This window comes from Ictalurus punctatus, chromosome 16 (assembly GCF_001660625.3).
Source record: "Ictalurus punctatus breed USDA103 chromosome 16, Coco_2.0, whole genome shotgun sequence".
NCBI lineage: Eukaryota > Metazoa > Chordata > Actinopteri > Siluriformes > Ictaluridae > Ictalurus > Ictalurus punctatus.
In genome coordinates, this window is record NC_030431.2 from 5600179 (window position 1) to 5620450 (window position 20272).

Consider the following 20272-nt stretch of genomic DNA (forward strand, 5'->3'; position numbering starts at 1 on the left):
TTGTAGGTGTCGCTGATAAAATGGTCAGGGAGATGTAACTTATAAAGTGATTCTGGCAATTTAGTATAATATTATAATTTAGTATAATATTTTGGGGGGGGTGATTTGTGAATTTTGCATTTCTATACATTCCGGTAGGTGGCAATAATGAGCTTATTTGTCCAAGGCGTCGGTAATTACTTTATTTGACCGGTAGGTGGCAGTAATGAGTATATTTGTCCAAAGGTGGCGGTAATGAGCTTATTTGACAGATAGGTGGCAGTAATGAGTTTATTTGTCCAAGGTGGCTGTAATGAGCTTACTTGACTGGTAGGTGGCAGTAATGAGCTTATTTGCCCAGCCGCACTCAGAGAGAAGACGAGTCAATACGGAAATGTAAACGAAAACAAAATGGCGGCGTCCTTGAGCAGACAGGGAAGAATATTATCTGTAAGCAAGCTTTCATTTTATAGTTTGGTTATTATTACACTTTGTGTTTAACAATTTCTTTAAAAACGGTATTTTTTTTACTGTTAATATGCGACACTTTGTGGTTCTCCTTTTATCTCTGAATTGAAATGAAAACGTGTAGCCTGGTGACGGGGTTGAGTCCTAAATGTCTCTCTATGCTCTTTACAAGTGCACTACATGTTACTAGGAAGCAATACGGTTTTCATACGCTCTATGTAGTGCACATGAGCTTCATTAGGGAGTCATTTGGGATACAGCCGGCGTGTTACCAAGATATTGCACAGATTATTTCATGTGAATAAATATTTTGTACATGTTTATAAATGTTTAGATTGCTTGTAGCCAACTGAATTCTGCGACTTGTCTCATCTCTGGATCAAGGAGCATAAACACCAGTGCAGTTTGCTATAAGGTGGGTACGGCTGTCACATTAGGACATAAGTCCATTATTATTGGCACCCATTTTGAAAACGAACAACAATGAAATGAAGCATTCCTACTTCAAGTGTAAACGAAAGCACTCAAGTTTTATGAACGCAACGTCTTTTTTTTTTAAGCGGTGCCATGTCTTTCTGTTTTCCAAATTATTGGCACCTCTACAATTAATCATTTATGAAGCATTTTCTGGAGAGAATTGCAGCAATGTGCATCTTCCTGTAATGTCTGACAGGTTTGAGCTTTTTTCCCAGGAGGTCCTGGACCTTTCTCCATGCAGAACAAGTTCTTTATGTTCTTAGGTTTGCACATGTAGACACTATCTTTCATTCAGAGCATGAATTTCAGTAGGATTGGGTCTTATTAGGCGTCCAAGCACCAAAGGTAATCTGTAGCCAAGTTGTACCTTCCAAACAGGTTTTGTGCTATAACTTGGAATTTACAGAATTCATCATGTCATCGGTCTTCACAAGACACTCGTGAAGCATCATTACTGGTTGTAGGTAGTGTGGACTTCAATCCAATTCCAGGCAAACGTTTAACCTTTTCCACTATTACTTTCCTATTCAGTGATTGATAACAAGAATGTACATGTGTGCAAACTCATTTGTTTAAAGGCTTGGAACTGAGTTGTTGACATTCTAAATTAAGATTCTAGCTCACATTTATATTAAATATCAATCAAATTTATATTAAATATCCTTTCGAGGTGTCAGTAGTTTTGAAAGTTTAAAAAAATATTCACATGAGAATTGTTTTGGTGCTTCGAAGACCATTTGTTTGAGTGGAAAGTTCGAATTAATGTTTATTTTATAGAATCAGTTTTTAGAAAGGTGATTATTTGAAAGGTGCCAATAATTCTTGACTGAAAAAAAAACAGTAGCAACTGTTGCTGTAGTAAAATATTCAGTTGCTACTGTGTTTTGTTTTTTTTTATCATAGAATTTTTATTGGATAATCGCATTTTACATATTACAACACCTCATCCAACAACCCCAACAAAACAATCACAGACAAAACCAAAAGAAAAGGGGGGAAACAAAAAACAACAACAAACAAACAACCAGAAAAACAAAATAACAAACAAACAAATAAATAAAGAGAAAAAAAAAGGAAGATGATTAGTATTTACCATCTACCTTTCCTCAATCCACCTCCAGGGTGCGTACATCATTGATGTAGGTAATAAATTGTTGCCATTTTCTCAAAAATGTTTCACCCCTGCCTCTGATGTTATACTTGATTTTTTTCAAGTTTTAAAAATGAACATTAAACCTTTAAGCCAGACTGATATAAAGGGGGGTTGTGGAGAGGTCCAAGACAGCAATATTCTGTGCCGAGCAAGTAACGATGCAAAAGCCACAACACTAGCTTGTTTATGGTTCAGAGGCTGACACTGAGATGAAACACCAAAGATAGCAATTAAAGGGCAGACATCTAATTTGATTTTAAGAACGTTGGACATAGTTTCGAAGAAAGAGTTCCAAAAGTTCTGCAGTTTGGGACAGAGAGCAAAAATATGACTGAGGTTACAGGGCGAAAGTTTGCATTTTTCACACGTCAGGAACATTGGGATATATTTTAGACAGTTTACTCCTAGAGAGGTGAGCTCTATGGAACACTTTAAATTGTATGAAACTAAGTCTAGCACAGGACGTGGTGGTACGTATATTATCTAACACTCTGCCCCAGTAATCATCCTCAAGCTCCAGGCCCAATTCCTCCTCCCAAGCACTAATGGTTTTGATATTTTAAGAATCGTCCTGTGACCAAATCATTGGATATATCCGTGAAATAATGCCACCCTTATGAGGATTCAGCTTGAACACCTCTTCCCATGCAGAGTTTGTAGGTAAGGAGGGAAAACCAGCGAATAGTGAGGAGACACAATGCCTAATTCGAAAGAAACGGAATAGGTGAGACGGAGGCAGGCTGAATGACGAGGATAATTCAGAAAAGTTTGCAAACACATTACAGTTGCTACTGTTTTAAACTGTCTAAATAGTATGTACTGTAACAATGGGACTTTTTTTTTATTTCTAACACAGGTTTCAGAGTATCTGTTGCTCAGTGTGAGTTGGTGTCCAAATCCTGATATTGAGCTTCTGCTTAACTGAGCCGTGTTTTTCTGAACTTGCAGAACCATGCAGCCCGCATTCGGGTGGGTAAAGGTGACAGGCCAGTGACGTATGAACAGGCCCTGCACCCACACCACATAGCTCATAGGAAGGGATGGCTCTCTCAACACACAAGTAAGTCACAGTTCTTCAGTCAGGCCTGGTTTCAGTTCTGAATTTCATGTCACGGCTGTGTATATTATTTACATAACACAAATGGGTATCTGCAGTGTGAGGATGAAGAAAAGAAAGATTTACTAATAGACACATGCGTTTTCAGTCATGCAGTCACTTTTTACAAAATTGTATGCTGAGTCCTATTAGTACATAGAACTTGCGTGACAGTACTGTGTTCTGCGCGTTGTGATTCAGAAGGTAAACTAAATAAAATAGCCCTTATGAGTATGACGAGGATTCTCCTAGAAACAGTAAGGGGAAGTAACTGATGGCACAATAAGCACAAGAACAAACACATGACACAGTACTGTGTTCTGCTCGTTGTGCTTCAGAAGATAAACAAAATAAAATGGCCCTTAAGAGTGTGGGAAGGAGAATTAACTGATGGCACAATAATCACAAGAACAAACGCATAATACACATCATTATAAACAGCTGAGATCACATGAGATGGATGCCCTCTGACACATACCCAGATCAGTTTGATGATATATTTCATATATATATATATATATATATATATATAATATATTTTCAAACTGTTAATACGTTTTTTTAAAATAATAAGTGGGATCATAAACTGCTTTTTGTTTTAGTTCTGCCCTGAGGAAGCTGTTTCACATAACAGATGTTTACACAATAATAACTGAATTTACACAAATGACCCAGTTCAAAAGTTTACATACGTTAGATTCTTAATACTGTGTGTCGTTACCTGGATGATCAACGACTGTTTTTATGTTTCGTGATAGTTCCTTTCTGAGTCCCTTGTTTGTCCCGAGCAGTTGTCCCACCCACTGTTGTTCAGAAAAATCCTCCAGGTCCTGCACATTCTTTGCTTTTCCAGCATCTTCTGCATGTTTGAGCCCAACAGTGACTATATGATGTTGAGATCCATCTTTCACACTGAGGACCACTGAGGGATTCATACAAATGATGAAAAAAAGGTGCAAACATTCACTGATGCTCAAGAAGGCAACACACTAGGGGCGGCTGTGGCTCAGGGTTCTCCACTATTCTTAGGGTTGGTGGTTCTATTCCTGGCCCGCATGCCTCCACGCCTCCACATGCCAAATTGTCCTTGGGCAAGACACAGAACCCCAAGTTGCTCCCGTTCGGCAGGCCAGTTCCTTGCTTGTGTGTGTGAGAGAGAGAATGAGAAACAGTATAAAACAGCTTTGTAGAACCGCTAAGGTTAAAAGCTGCTATATAAGTGCAGACCATTTTACATTAAGAGCCAGGGCAGTACTAAATAAAAAACAAAATGCAATTTTAGGATCCCTCTTATTTTATTTAAAATTATTAACAAAGTTTTGACCTGAACTGTAAGTCTGTGTAAGTCAAATTGTGATGATTTGTGTATTTGTGCAGAATCATTTGAGAGAAACATGAATCTGTGTACAAAAGTTTTGTTTGTCACCATATTTCTTACTAATGAATAAAAGAGCTTTACAAGTACATTTTCATACCTACACATGCCCCAGTTGTTATTCCTTTAATCATGTGCAGTATGAACCTAAACCAAACGAAAGAGCAAACCAAGTGTATTTATTTTGCTCTGATTCCACAAACAGACTATTACGTATGAAAGCATTTAAAAACTGTTTGTTTTTTTTCCCTCGTTCTAATTCTAATGAGCTTTAGTGCTACATTTTTCCCCACAATTATTTTAAAAGAGTTTGTAATCCTGTAGGTAACCTCCAGGGAGAAGGAAGTGCTGCAGAGCGGACTGTAGAAGACATGTTCATCCGCCGTTTCATCTTTGGCACGTTTCATGGTTGTCTGGCTAACGAACTGGTTATCAAGCGCAGGGGCAACATGCTGGTCATCTGTGCTTTGATGCTACAGAAACTCCAGCCTAATAAATATTATTTCCTTATCGGCTACACAGAAGAGCTGCTCTCACACTTCTACAAGTGTCCTGTAAAGATGGAGATACAGACACTGGAAGATAAAATTGTCTACAAGTATCTCTAAGACCCAGGACGGAGAATTGGAACATAAGTAATTAATACTTTTTGGTATAAAACTAAATATCATGTGAATCTAATGTATGTAATAAAAAATTCCATGCTATTACTTGCCTCTGTGTTTTCATGTATATCTGTAATGACGAGCTTCAGACGATACAATATCTCCATTAAAAATGAGAATAAAGGAAAAATACAACAATCAGTATCTTTAAAAATGGAACATTTTTTGCAAAAAAAAAAAAGTGTTCAATACTTTTTTCTTGTGTCATTCCACTTTATTTATGGATGTTAATGTTGTGAATTCTTTATATTTCCAGATTTCTTGAGTTAGTACTGATGTCTGGTGAAAATTTCATGTGGAAATGTACTTACTGAAAGAAATGTTGCCATTAGACAAATGTAGTCAGACAGGGGTTTTTCCCTGCATGTACAAAACCAATAATTGAATCTGACCCAAAATCCTAAAAATATATTTTCTTTGTTAATATACTTCCACAAACCATATACTGTATGTTGGCTGATTGACTACATTTTAGGATTAAAAAAAAAAGTATATGTCTTTTTAATGAACTACAAAAACGGCAGTATCTTTTGTTTAATGCATCTCTGACACATTAATGCCTCAGTCATTTATTACACAGTGTAGAAAGTTCAGGTCACTTCATTAGCAAATTATGTTACCGAAAACCCCAGAGGAAGCAATAAATTAGATATTTTTTGAATTTATTGGTTGAATATTTAAAATTCTTTCAGAAACAGTTTGGTAGGTAGGAAAGCATGACCAACAAAACCTTAAATTACCTGCAACAAACTGTGTTCCGAAAGGCACAATATCATTTCAATGTGTAATAATATTCATTATTAAAAATGACAGTTCCCCTTAATAGTTGACATTCAACATTAACAAAAGTGCTATGGCCCTGGTGCATCACCTCAGATATCTGTCCTGTTATCAGTTGTTTTATCACACAACAGACATAAGAAGTATCACAGATAGATTACTTGCACTAGAAAACACACACAGAAACCCTATTAAAACCTTAAACTTAAAAATAAAAAAAAATACAAGCCAGGTTGAATGTGAATAGAAAAATGACTGACTGCAGACATGCACAGAAATTAATAATTCACATCTCCAGGCTCATGAATACATTCACATTTAAGGGAGTGATTTTTGTACTGAGCTGTATAAAGAGTTTAAGGCAGGAGTTGCATGAGAATACAATGAAGTGAAGCCTATTTTATTATGTCTTTGCTATGTTTACTGTAATAGATGTAGTCTCATTACAGAATGGAATGAACTACAGGCCTAGAAAAGGTATTGTAGACCTGAGGCATTTTATGTGCATAAGTGTAGGTTAAAATCATGAAATAAGGACAAACCGAAGTAATGTTAGCGATGTAGGCATTATCAATTATGGTCGTTAACCTATAACGCAGTTAACCCTTTAAAGTACCCTGACCTATCAGTGGATCTTGTAACTACACACTTTCTATTAATTTCACTGTAGTTACTGAATAATTGAAGCTCTATGATGAATGATCATAGATATGTGTAAGGGCTGAAGTTGTTCAGCCCTTACACATATCTATGATCATATTTATCATGTTGTATCATCTCAGTTCATCACATTGTGCAGTGCAATATTCTTATCATCTGCAGCGTATGTAATAGGATATATGCAAGTGTAAAAATGTATAAAAGGTATGTAATACCAGACTCCATTCCTACTCTACATAAAATCTAATTATATATTTACTAATATAGCAGCAATGACTGAGTGTAAACCGATTAAGTTGTTGGCTTATTTTGTGTCATGAACAAGGATTCATTTCACAGGCCAGGATTTATAGAAGTACTTAAATCAGTTTGAAATGAAACCCTCTTTGGTTACCAGTTTGGCCTGAGCAGAACTGTTGTGCTCTAGTTGTTAGAATTTTCGACAGCTGTCTCCCTTGCATGATTGAAGCTTGATGAGCCTTTGGTTCATGACCTGCAGGAGCGCAGGGTCCACCTTCTTCACAATGTTCTCCAGCTGATGAGGATCAGTCGTCATGTTGTACACCTCCACAAATGCCTGGGGGGAGAGAGAAGAAAAACACAGTTTGTACCTGCAGGTCTAATCCACATCACTGACTCCAGAAAAATAACTTTTGTTGGACAAAGAAGGTTACTATAATTTTTTTTTAGCATGGCAGTGTATCAAATTGGAAAAAAAATTACTATTATTTGCATGCCATATGCATACCATACATCAATAATCCAAAGAATGAGCTGTACATTTAACCCCTTCCTGTTTGCTACTTGGTAATGGCTGTCGTGTAGACCCAGGTCATCTCTTTATAAGAGAGAAATCTTATGATTGTATTATATATATATATATATATATATATATATATATATATATATATATATATATATATATATATATATATATATATATATATATATGCACACACAATATCAACTTCATGAATGCTTATGTAGATAAATACATATGTAAAAGATAACTAATTTTTAGTCCTTCTTAATTTCTGGTAAAAATGACCCAAACATCTGTGTAAGCATGGGAATCAGGTACCACACCCCCTTTCATAGGACTGGTGAGCACAAAGGCCACATCTCCTTCACTAGGACTGACTGGCACAGAGGCCACAACCCCTTCTCTAAACGTGTCAAGCACAGAGGCCCAATCGAGTCAGTCATAACTGGCCCCCAACTTTGAATCGGTGCAGTCATAAATATTAAAACGGATCTTTACATCTCCAATAAGAAAGAAAAGAATTTGATCGCAGCATTCAAACACTTACCTCATCGTCAGCGAATTCACAGTATTGCAAATTGTTGTCCTTCAAAGTCCTAACGCAGGCATACGTGTTGTTGAAGGCATCCTCGCAAACACAGTCTGGGAAGCACTCCTGTGGAGCCAAAGCGACAAAGTCAAGGCTGGAGAAATTCTACTAGCTAGTTTTGAGAAATTAAGAAGGCGTGAAATGACAAAGACGCTTACAGCCACTCCGGGGCCGAGTTTGGGGCAGTCAGGATCTTTAGTAAAGTAGCCCTCACCAGTGTACTCCACCAAGAAGTAGGGACGTGAAGTACCGTTGCGTAATGACGGTGCCTGCATACAGAATGATATCACAATTACAGCAACTCTGCAATTTACTAGACTGTTCTGCTACTAAAGAACACAGATACTAGTGACAACCAAGCTGATAAATGATTTCCTTTCGGTCTTATTTTAATATACATTTCATGTTAGCATCAAATTTCTCATCTCCGTATCAACAAATACACATGTACATTCATATAATGCGTGATTTGTCTTGAAGCCAGACTACTTCCTCAGCCATGCTGTTATAGAAAATGAAATTGACAGTCATCTGCAAATGAAACAATAAAGCTAGCACAAACAATTTAATCAATATGCTACACCAATTTATAAAAACACACAATTTAGCAAGGGTATTTTCCCTAAAAGAGAAAAGAGAAATGATTTAAGGAGTCATTTATATTGCAAGAGTATGTCTCAACCTCCTAAATAGAAGAAATGTGGTAAAGCTGTGGACAACACCACAAATGCAAACCACAGAGGTGACAAATGAACCAGAAATGCACACCGGAAAAAAAAGATGAAAGGTGTCTAATGCATCTAAAGCGTTTTAAAGTGTTAACACAGAAGAGGTAGTTTAATAATATATCTGATGTTCTAGCACAGTTTAATTTATGAGTGTACTGAGCAGGGTCAGATCTGAAATCTACAAGCGTCTAGTTTCCTCTGATGCAACAAAAATACTCAAGCCTTGATGAACTATGCATCACGGAGCAAAAACGTAACAAGCCGAAGCACAATGCGACACCTAAAGTTAACACATTTTTTCTGAAATACATTTCTCATGACAGCTTTCAAATATGGACGATGACCTTCTTACCATCAGAGACACCTCATAAGCTCAAACGCTTCTCATAAGCCCTTACTCAGTGGTGAAGGATCTGTACTAGTGATCAGACACTGGTGAGTTCAAATCCTAGGACTGTCAAATTTTTTTTTAAAGCCCTTGAGCAACGTCCTAATTGGTCCATCAATTGCTCAGCTTTGTACTTGACTTGGATCGATGTTAACCTTAGATAAAATCATCTGCCTCGGGAATGAATGTAAATAAAATACAAAAGTACAATTTGACATTTACACTTAGACTGACTGTGTCGGGTGAAGTGATTGAGTAGAAAATATGCCATGTGTGTATTATTAGCCCACCACTTCCAGACCCAGGTGTTTTTCCTGACTAGAAATCTTGGAAATAAATGATGACTAGTCTGAAAAACCAGTCTAGAAATGTTCAAGTATTCCAGGACACACAGTTGTTCAGACTTTCCGTTTTACTAGTTCTATCTAGATCTAAATTAGCATTTCACAAGCTAAAGATGACACAGCAAGTTGAGAGAACCTTTAATTAAAAGCTAAAAATGGCTGTAGGTGATTATAATGGAAAATGCAAGGCATCTGCTGATATCTGTGCATTACAGACTTGAAGAAGTGATTACAGTATGTATATGTCCAAGAAAAGGCAACCGACTATTACATGTTTCCATATTATACACAACATTAATCAGACTAAATGGTTTTGGGTATAGAACTGTGGTGTATAATGCTGTAAAAGGGAAATATTACTAAATTTATTCAGTATAAAATTTCGGTGTATAATACCTGTCAAATATCTAAAGACTACTAAATTTATTGAGTATAGGAACTTCTGTCAAAATGCAAGCTTTTCAGATGTACTCAGTATAGAATTGTAGTACATATATCTGTAAAAAATGTTTAAAATAAAATATTATTATTATTATTATTATTAAGATTAAGCTTATTCATACATCTATCAAAAATGTAAAGCTTATTAAATGTATTTGATATTGAACTGTGGTATATGAAAAACTGAAACAACTAAGTCAAAAAAAACAACAACATTTATTGAGTACTTTGTGGTGTAATGGTGTCAAAAATGGTGTATATATCTGTCATATATTTAAAGACTACTATATATATTTGCTATAGAACTATGGTGCATAACTCTCAAAAAGTAAAACATTACTAAATTCATTGAGTATAAAATTACGGCATAAGATTCTGTCGAATGTACAACATACAGTATATGAGGAATGGAGCTATGGTGCATGTATTTGTAAAAAAGATTTAAAGATAAATGTATTAAAAATTATGGTGTATAATGCAATAAAAAATGAAAATGTTACTAAGGTTTTTAGAAATAGAACTGAGATATATAATGCTGCCAAAAAGGGAAATATTACTAAACTTGGAGTATTTTGTGGTGTATAATAGGGTATAAACATGCTAAATTTATGGAGTGTAGAACTGTGGTGCATAATTTTGTCAAAAATGAAAAGATTCCTATACTAATTATGCTGTGTCAAATTGAAAGATTTACAGTTTTACTATATACTGTTGTAAAAATATCTCCACTCACAAGCTGTGGTAGAAAAGATTGCCCATCCATGTCCAAGATAGAGGTATTAACTCCGGCAATGTCAAGGATGGTCATGGCGAGATCGATGTTTAGTACTGGGTCCTAAAAGACATTAAAATAAATGTTAACAAGCCATGCACACACACACACACACACACACACACACACACACACACACACACACACACACACACACACACACGAAAATGTGTCTGAGCTTTCAGAACTAACCTGCAGAGTTTGGTTTGGCTTGATCCCAGGCCCACGTACCAAAAGTGGCACACGGATGTCAAATTCATACAGCTGTCTCTTGTCAATGGGGAGGGAGAACTGACCTGGAATTAAAAGAGGACGTGGAATAAGAGTGTAAAAGTCAAATATGATTACGAGGAACAGGAAAGGAGAGTGTACCTGTGTGGTAACCGTTGTCAGAAGTGAAGAAAATGTAAGTGTTGTTCAGCTCCTTTATGTCTTCCAGTTTCTTTACCAGCTTCTCCACCATGTCGTCTACAGACAGAAGGGTCTGCCACCTTTAATGAAACCAGACAGCACAGTAAACACACTAAGCATGCCAGGTGAGTACTAATGATATTCAATGTCTATCCAAACATTCTATACCTTTTATGGAAAGCATTGTCAAGATAATCAATGGAGCCGTTTGACATAGGGTTCACAGGCTGACGCAGCAACCAGTGCTTGTCCTGAAGAAAGAAACAAAACATACAGGCTGTGCATAACGTCCACAAGATGAAAAAGGAAATATGAACTATGATACCAGCTAGTGCTTTCTTTCAAATACATTTCCATGTTTGTTAAAACTGCCATCACGTGGAGCCTTGACGTCAGCAAAGCTGTTCTGGTACGCTGGAGCTGCAGTCCAAGGAGAGTGAGGGGCTGGAGGGCACAGCATCACAAAAAATGGATGCTGGGGGCTTCGCGAATCCAGGAACGTCAGTGATCTGTTTAACTAGAACAACGAAACATTGACAAATTACAGAGCGAGTTATTTCAAACAAAAATTTTAAAAAGATAAGACAGGCTTAAGCTTCCTACATCTCAGTGGTTCTCAGTTCAGTTCCTACCAGCTCAGTGGTTAATACGTTGGACTACAGATTGGAAGGTCGTGAGTTCAAATCAAAGTCCTTAACCCACAACCGTTCAGATGTATAAATAAACATAAATCGCTCTAGATAAGAGCATCTGCCAAATGTCATAAATGTAAATACTAGTAAATATTAGTAAAACAACCAAGCTGTAGTAACTATAGATATGCAACAACGTCACCAATAATCTCCGCTGCTTCCTTCCAAGCTTTTTTTTTCTTCGTAATGTCTCTATACACTATTAATGAAAGGTTGCATACGACAGAATAAGATGGAAAAAGACTGATCTAAGCCTTTTGTCCATTCTCATGCAGGTAAGAGCTATAGTTCTGACCACACGCCACACACCAAGGATAGGTCCGAGGAATCGATCGAGCAAATTGTTTGGATTTCTCGCTTTACCGTGCGTTGAGAAAATCTCAGTTCAAAGTGGCTTGTCACATGCCACTGTGGCTGAAATCACAGTTCCTTGACGTGCATATGCATACAGTAGAAAATTAATGATCAGCTGTTCCTTGGTAGTTTGAGCATAGGATAAGCAAAGGGCTGCTAAAAACACAGAATTTTATTTTACATACAGTGGTGCTTGAAAGTTTGTGAACGCTTTAGAATTTTCTACATTTCTGAATCTGAATTATTCAACCCCCACTGTAAATCAGGTATATTGTCAAAATTTAGACTTTCAGCTGTTTGTAATGAACAAATCAAGCAAAAGCAACTGAAATAGTTCAACCCAACGAATGCTTCAAGTGGTTTCCGCAAATTCATCTGAAAATGCAACTTCTAATGATTTCTCCAGTTTCAGAATTATTCAACCCCCTGAATAGAATCCCTCACAACAGCACAAATATAATAACAGGTGTTGTCTCAGCACATCTGCAACTAATCAAGGGCTTCATTAGTTGCACCAGGTGTGCTTGAGCTGGAACACATGAAATACCTGAACTGGCTAAGGGTAGAAAATACATGAAATACCTGAACAGGGCAGAAAAAGGAAGCCATCAATGGCTGCAAACAGAACTTTTTCAATTGTTTTTGTTTGATTTGTTCATTGCAAACAGCTGAAAGTCTGTACATTTTGACAATAAATCTGATTTGCAATGGGGGTTGAATAATTTTGACTGCAACTGTATGACCTAAAACAACATCAGATTTTCACATAAGTCATAAAAGTAGATAAAGAGAACCCAAATTAACAAGTGAGACAAAATATTATTCTTTGGTCATTTATTTATTGAGAGAAATGGCCCAATATTCATATCTACGAGTTGCAAAAGTATGGGAACCTTTACTTTCAGTATCTGGTGTCACCTCCTTGTGCAGCAATAAATGCAGCTAAACGTTTCTGGTTGATCAGTCCTGCACATCGGCTTGGAGGAATTTCAGCCCATTCCTCAGTACAGAACAGCTTCAACTCTGGCATGTTGGTGGGTTTCCTCAGATGAACTGCTTGCTTCAGATCTTTCCACAACATTTCTATTGGATTAAGGTCAGGACTTTGACTTGGCCATTCCAAAACATTAACTTTATTATTTTTTAAACATTCCTTGGTAGAATGATTTGAGTGCTTAGGGTCATTGTCTTGCTGCATGACCCACGTTCTCTTGTGCTTTACTTCACAGACAAATGTCCTGACATATTCCTTTAGAATTCACTGGTATAATTCAAAATTCATTGTTCCATCAATGATGGCAAGCCGCCCTGGACCAGATGCAGCAAAACAGACCCAGATTTTTCACAGATGGTTCTTATGCTGGAATGCAGTGTTGTCCTTTCTCCAAACATAACACTCCTCATTTAAACAAAAATGTTCTATATGGTCCCATCCATCCACAAAACGTGTTTCCAATAGCCTTATGGCTTGTCCACGTGATCTTTAGCAAACTGCAGATGGGCAGCAATGTTATTTTTGGAGAGCAGTGGCTTTCTCCTTTCAACCCTGCCATGCACACCATTGTTGTTCAGTTTTCTCCTGATGGTGGACTCATGAACATTACCGTTAGCCAATGTGAAAGAGGCCTTTAGTTGCTTAGATGTTACCCTGGGTTCCTTTGTGACCTCATGGACTATTTCCTATCTTGCTCTTGGAGTGAACTTGGTTGGTTGACCACTCCTGGGGAGGGTAACAGTGGTCTTAAATTTCCTCCATTTGTACACAATCTGACATTGGTGAAGTCCAAACTCTTTAGAGATGGATTTGTAACCTTTTCCAGCCTGATGAGCATCAACAACACTTTTTTCTGAGGTCCTCAGAAATCTCCTTTATTCCTGACATGATGCACTTCCACAAAAACGTGTTGTGAAGATCAGACTTCTTAGATCCGTTCTTTAAATAAAACAGGGCGCTCACTCACACCTGATTGTCATCCCATTAATTGAAAACACATTACTCTTGTTTCACCTTTAAATTAACTGCTAATCCTAGAGTTTCACATACTTATGCCACTCACCGTTATGTTTATTGAGGAAAATGATCCAATATTACATAATATATCCAAGTATAATATTTTTGTCTCATTTGTTTAATTGGGTTCTCTTTGTTTACTTTTTGTACTTATGTGAAAATCTGATGATGTTTTAGGTCATATTTATGCAGAAATATAGAAAATTCTAAAAGGTTCACAAACTTTCAAGCATTACATTTGGTGTTATCACTCTCACACTCCCTCATACTGGTCACTGGAAGTTCAACATGACACCTCATGGCAAAGAACTCTCTGAGGATCTGAAAAAAAGAATTGTTCCTCTACATAAAGATGACCTAGGCTATAAGAAGATTGCCAAGACCCTGACACTGAGCTGCAGCACGGTGGCCAAGACCATACAGTGGCGTAACAGGACAGGTTCCACTCAGAACAGGCCTCACCATGGTCGACCAAAGAAGTTGAGTGCACGTGCTCAGCGTCATCTCCAGAGGTTGTCTTTGGGAAATAGACGTATGAGTGCTGCCAGCATTGCTGCAGAGGTTGAAGGGATGGGGGGTCAGCCTGTCAGTGCTCAGACCATACGCCGCACACTGCATCAAATTGGTCTGCATGGCTGTCGTCCCAGAAGGAAGCCTCTTCTAAAGATGATGCACAAGAAAGCCCGCAAACAGTTTGCTGAAGACAAGCAGACTAAGGACATGGATTACTGGAACCATGTCCTGTGGTCTGATGAGACCAAGATAATCTTGGTTAATTTGGTTCAGATGGAGTCAAGAGTGTGTGGCGGCAACCAGGTAAGGAGTACAAAGACAAGTGTGTCTTGCCTACAGTCAAGCATGGTGGTGGGAGTGTCATGGTCTGGGGCTGCATGAGTGCTGCCGGCACTGGGGAGCTACAGTTCATTGAGGGAACCATGAATGCCAACATGTACTGTGACATAATGAAGCAGAGTGTGATCAGTATGCAGTATTCCAGCATGATAACGACCCCAAACACACCTCCAAGAAGACCACTGCCTTGCTAAAGAAGCTGAGGGTGAAGGTGATGGACTGGCCAAGCATGTCTCCAGAACTAAACCCTTTTGAGCATCTGTGGGGCATCCTCAAACAGAAGGTGGAGGAGCACAAGGTCTCTAACATCCACCAGCTCCGTGATGTCATCATGGAGGAATGAAAGAGGACTCCAGTGGCGACCTGTGAAGCTCTGGTGAACTCCATGCCCAAGAGGGTTAAGGCAGTGCTGCAAAATAATGGTGGCCACACAAAATATTGACACTTTGGGCCCAATTTGGACATTTTCACTTAGGGGTGTACTCACTTCTGTTGCCAGCGGTTTAGACATTAATGGCTGGGTGTTGAGTTATTTTGAAGGGACAGCAAATTTACACTGTTATACAAGTTGTACACTCACTACTTTACATTGTAGCAAAGTGTCATTTCTTCAGTGTTGTCACATGAAAAGATATAATCAAATATTTACAAAAATGTGAGGGGTGTACTAACTTTTGTGAGATACTGTATATGTTTTTGCAATAAGGTATGGAGTCTATGGTTGCTGAAATGGTGTAGTTTTTTCAGGATCCCTCGTGTTTTGCAATTGATCAGGGTCCCAAAAATGTAGAAAGCATGCCATCCTAAGGTTACATAGTAACTGAACAGAAGTGATTGCAGTTCCTTGTGGAAAGACAGAACACACTCTTTCTTATACAGAGGTCATAAACCTCACTATACCTCACTATACATGGAAACAAAGCTCAGCAGTTTTGCAAGTGGCTAAAGATGTGAAACACTATGACCATGTCAGAGTAGCAGGCAAAGAAAATTGCTGCTCAGTCAAGTTGAGGGTGGTTTCAGGTTCACTTAAAGGACAAAACCTTTACATGAAAACTTTATATCCACTACTAAATCACTATTACTACTAAATCACATCTTTTAGACATGTATTACTGAGCATGGACTACTAAAAATGTATTCCAGTTCACCATAATATATGATTAAGATTTTTTAAAATTAGTTTAGTATCAAGAACTTACAATAAGGTCTGTGAGGTAGTCCTTTTCATAGTTGTCTTTGTGAACCTCTGCTTTCCCGTTGACAGAGAGTGTATAATTATAGTATTGAGAGTTCCCCACCTGCAGAAAAGAATAAAATAAGATCACCAAATATGTCATTTTTAGGAAACTGAAAGATGTGACAAACTTTTTTAAAAAAGAAATAAAGAAAAGAAACTGGTCCCTTTATCTGGGGGAATGTGGTTTAAAATTATAACCCTGCTTGAATGAGAGAGGAAGTGGGTCATTCATGTCATTGGATAAAGATTTTAGCTGCTGATAGAAAAAAGTGAGAGAGGCTCATGATGAAGCAAAAGACCCACCAGTACATGCCACTGGTCCCATCCAGGAGGAACATGACCCACACCTCCTGTCTCATTCATCCCATACTGAAAAACCAGCACAGTAAAATACACTTATTATAATCGCAGATAGAAACAAACACAAACAAGCAAACAACAAATAAATTTCCTCAAAAGCTGAACAAAAACACAGACCTGATTAAGGTATTTCCCTCCATAAAAGGTCTGATAATACTTCTTGGTGAGGTAGACAGGAAAGGCTTGCATCTCGGGACCAGCTTGCCAGGCTTTGCTGCTGCAGTTGCCTGACCAGGAATTGTTGTGGACCATGTGATTGTGTGGATATTTCCCAGAGAGAATGCTGCTCCGACTGGGACAGCACAGGGGCGTTGCTGTGTACTGGACACCATGAAAAAAAAGATAATGGCTAATATTTTAGACAACAAAGAAGCAAACACGAACATTTGTCTGGTATTTTTACTCACCAAGCATGCTTGAGTTCATCTACTTTCACAGGAAGAGTTGTCTGACTTTACATGAAGCCTAATAATGAGCCAAGCTGAATAGAACTGATCAAATGTGATGGTAAACCTTTTAATGATCCATTAAATAGAAGAATAATTTTAACCTCTGAGTCTGATTACTCCGACTATCGGAACCTATATGAGTGCTCCTTGTGCAATAAAATAGTCCAATAAGAAAACCCAGTTAATATCACAGATTGTAATCTATTTTAAAATATTTGTGAGGTTGAATAGGCAGTTGGACGGGCGTTAAAGTAACATTTTGAGGAAGATTCAGGATGGGACTTTAATGTTTTTAATGTAAGTATTTCATGTTTATCATACATTCAGCAAGGATGCACTGGGATGCACTTGCTCCACTCATATGAGGAAATAGGATTATAGTGTGTCATATTTAAACCAAGGTGTCCGATCATATCCAGAAAGAACCGGTGTAGATGCAGGTTTTCATTTCAACCAAGCAGAAGGCGCCACACCTACTCAAAGCCAAGAACGACTGATTAAACCTGTGGAATCAGGTGTGACCACTGCTTGATTGGAATAAAAACCTGTCATTTGCAGATAAAATGAGACACCCCTGGTGTAAACGGTTCTTTAAGAAAGCTACAACAATGAATTCTTTCTTACCTGCCACTAACCGTTTTTTAGCAATGACTTTTAAAGATGAAATCCTGTGAACTTTTTAAAATCCAGTGACTATGTTGCTCTGAAAAATCTTATCGTGTCACAGTGTTCAAAATATGGCTTTTCTCTCAATAACCTATTGTATCTATTATATACACAAGTGTGTATACACCAGGGTGTCAATTAGACTGTAACTTTAATCATTCTGAAGCACATGGCCAGAAATTTGCACAAAAGTTATCAAGTGCTCCATGGGCCACAGGCGGCATGTCTGAGGATGAGATCACTTTTTGGTTAACCACTGGTATTTACAGAAACATTGCAGCACACACTCAGGAAAAAAAGACTACTAAATAGTACCTTTCTTGTCAAAGGAGTGGTACCTTTAGTATGTTTCCGGTTGGATAAAAAGGTGCACGTAGTGTACCGTTAAAGCTTTACTTTAAAAAAGGAATTACAGTCCATGAATGTACCTTAAATCTTTTTTCTTTTAAAAAGGTACACTATATCTACATTTCCAACCGATCTAATGGTATAGCGCAAAATAGTGCGATTTGTATTCTGGGTGTAGACATTTTACATTTACTCACTGCATGGGAGAAGGTGACACCAAATTCACCAATCAGGGCTTTGGTCTTCTTTAACGGCGTCTGTGGTGAAATTCCAGAAATATATTTGTTATATTAATTGAGTAGGTCTGTTATCTTCAAAACTGCTTATTTCTACAAATTACACATCACTTCTGAAAAAATGTGTCATCAAAAGAAATACCAAACTCACCATTCCACCAAGCTCCACGTCCAGATCATCTGTAACGATGAGAATCATGTTGCTGGCTTTGACACATTCTACACACTTCAGTAGACAGGTGAATAGAGTGAGGGAAAGGAGTAGACCAGGAACCCCTTCAAGAGTCACTCTCCTCAGACGGTTCCTGTGTGTGTTCTTTGACAGTGGACTTGCCATGTGTCTCCCAGATTGGAAGAGAGTCTTGTAGAGATCAGTTTAAGAGCAGTATTAGTAGCAGACTTGCAGAGCACTCACGCTGGAGTGGGATGGTGTGAGTCGAGTTTGAGGAAGTGCAACTCAGTGGTCATATGACTTGTGTGTCGTTTGCAGAGGGACTTTAACCTGAGGTATTGGTTCTGCTGAAGTGAAATCGTCAGGAATGAAACCTGTGAAGAAAAAAAATAAGCTCTAAGCTCTTTTTCCGAATGTGGAACAGAAACACACTGCCTAATATGCTTCGTTTCTTCCTCTGTGGAGATACATCACTTCCTCTAGCTAATGAATTCAACAAAGTTTACTATTTACGGTTTAGTATGTGTGAAAGGTTGGGGGGGGTTGGTTTGGTTTGTTTGTTTGTTTGTTTGTTTATAAAACAAGGGGGTTTGGGCGAAATTAAATCCAGTGTGTGAGGAATTACAGTCATTGTTTGACTTATCGGGTTTTTTTCATTGACTTACTGTGAGGGGGGAAAAACCTGTTCTGTCAGTATGAGTCACTGCAGTGCTGCGCAGAATCAGGACTTAGCATATCATTAATTAATTCATGTAGCATTTAGCTACATTACAAAACATTCAGTAAACAATTTGCTCGTTGTTTTCGCAACTGGATTAAATAGCTACCTAATTAGCAAAGTAAACTCATGCTCGGATCACTTCACTGATTCCCCCAGTACTTCCGTCGGTATTAGGGTTGCCAGATATGTTCAACGACCGAAGCACAAGTGGTGATCAAACCCAGGAAGTAAACCCATCCTATCTTCAACTTGAAATAAGAACCCACTTGCATATTAATCTTAACTGCTTTCAGCTCTGTACTGGTTTCGATAAAAATTACCAACTTTACCCACAATGCCATTTTACCACCTGCTGATAGTGGGATTAAGCTCTCACGTCACTGTTACTTAATGAGAGCAATGCAGCAGCGCTTTAATCCTTTAGTCTGTCCAGCTTTCTCGCCCCCTTATCTGTACACTGCTCAAACAGATCAGCTTTCAAAGCTTCAAATTTCATGCTAATGTCAACACCAACACTGTCACACTCATCAGCTTCTGCCAGCTTCATCCCCCACAACCATTTCCCTCCTGAACTCTACACTACACTTTTAGGCCACTGATGTTTTAATGCCTGTAATCATTCTGTAGTTCTATTCTGTACTGTATATTCTGTATTATCTGTATATAATTGTAGATTCATAGTATATAACCTATACATATGTATAATACATGTATATACATTATATGTTATCCATGGATAATCTAAATCTTTTGATTTGAGATTTTTTTTTTTTTTTAAATCAACTATTAACTTCCACTGTAACATCACTAGCAATGTCTGCCTGTGATGTCAGCACAGCACACATTAACAACCTTCTCATGGGAATAGCAAAAATACACGAACAACCAACAAAATACCACAGAATCATTACACACACCACATTTTGTCCCCTTAGAGGGGATGGCTCTACTGACTGATTACTTTAATCCTATGATAAAACATTTCCATTCTGATAGGAATGGTCTCTTCCTGAATTACTCCATCTCAAACCATACGGTCAGAGGGCACACTGAATAGTGTGGTGAACATGAAAATTATGTAA

At 37.9% G+C, this 20272-nt stretch overlaps 2 protein-coding genes across 3 annotated transcripts; one reads left to right on the forward strand and one right to left on the reverse strand.

The window, feature by feature from the left end:
* Window positions 1-365: 365 nt before the first annotated feature.
* Window positions 366-5351, forward strand: mrps24 (mitochondrial ribosomal protein S24). Its single transcript, NM_001200777.1, is given in 4 exon segments — window positions 366-429; window positions 782-862; window positions 3026-3137; window positions 4873-5351. Coding segments are annotated over 4 exon segments (516 nt in total). The 5' UTR covers window positions 366-390; the 3' UTR covers window positions 5157-5351.
* A 1430-nt stretch (window positions 5352-6781) lies between these two features.
* On the reverse strand, window positions 6782-19366 carry gnsb (glucosamine (N-acetyl)-6-sulfatase (Sanfilippo disease IIID), b). Of its 2 annotated transcripts, none has more exons than XM_017489976.3 (14): window positions 19297-19366; window positions 18449-18843; window positions 18259-18318; window positions 16716-16919; window positions 16542-16607; window positions 16201-16299; window positions 11439-11606; window positions 11258-11340; window positions 11051-11169; window positions 10871-10974; window positions 10640-10741; window positions 8164-8274; window positions 7964-8071; window positions 6782-7230 (listed from the first exon to the last, which is right to left on the reverse strand). In XM_017489976.3, exons 2-14 carry the CDS (start codon window positions 18632-18634, stop codon window positions 7084-7086), a joined length of 1557 nt encoding a protein of 518 aa, XP_017345465.1. In that variant the 5' UTR covers window positions 18635-18843; window positions 19297-19366; the 3' UTR covers window positions 6782-7083. The 2 variants fall into 2 exon arrangements, with proteins under 2 accessions (XP_017345465.1, XP_017345464.1); XM_017489975.3 differs by having other exon boundaries at window positions 19135-19348.
* Window positions 19367-20272: the final 906 nt, after the last annotated feature.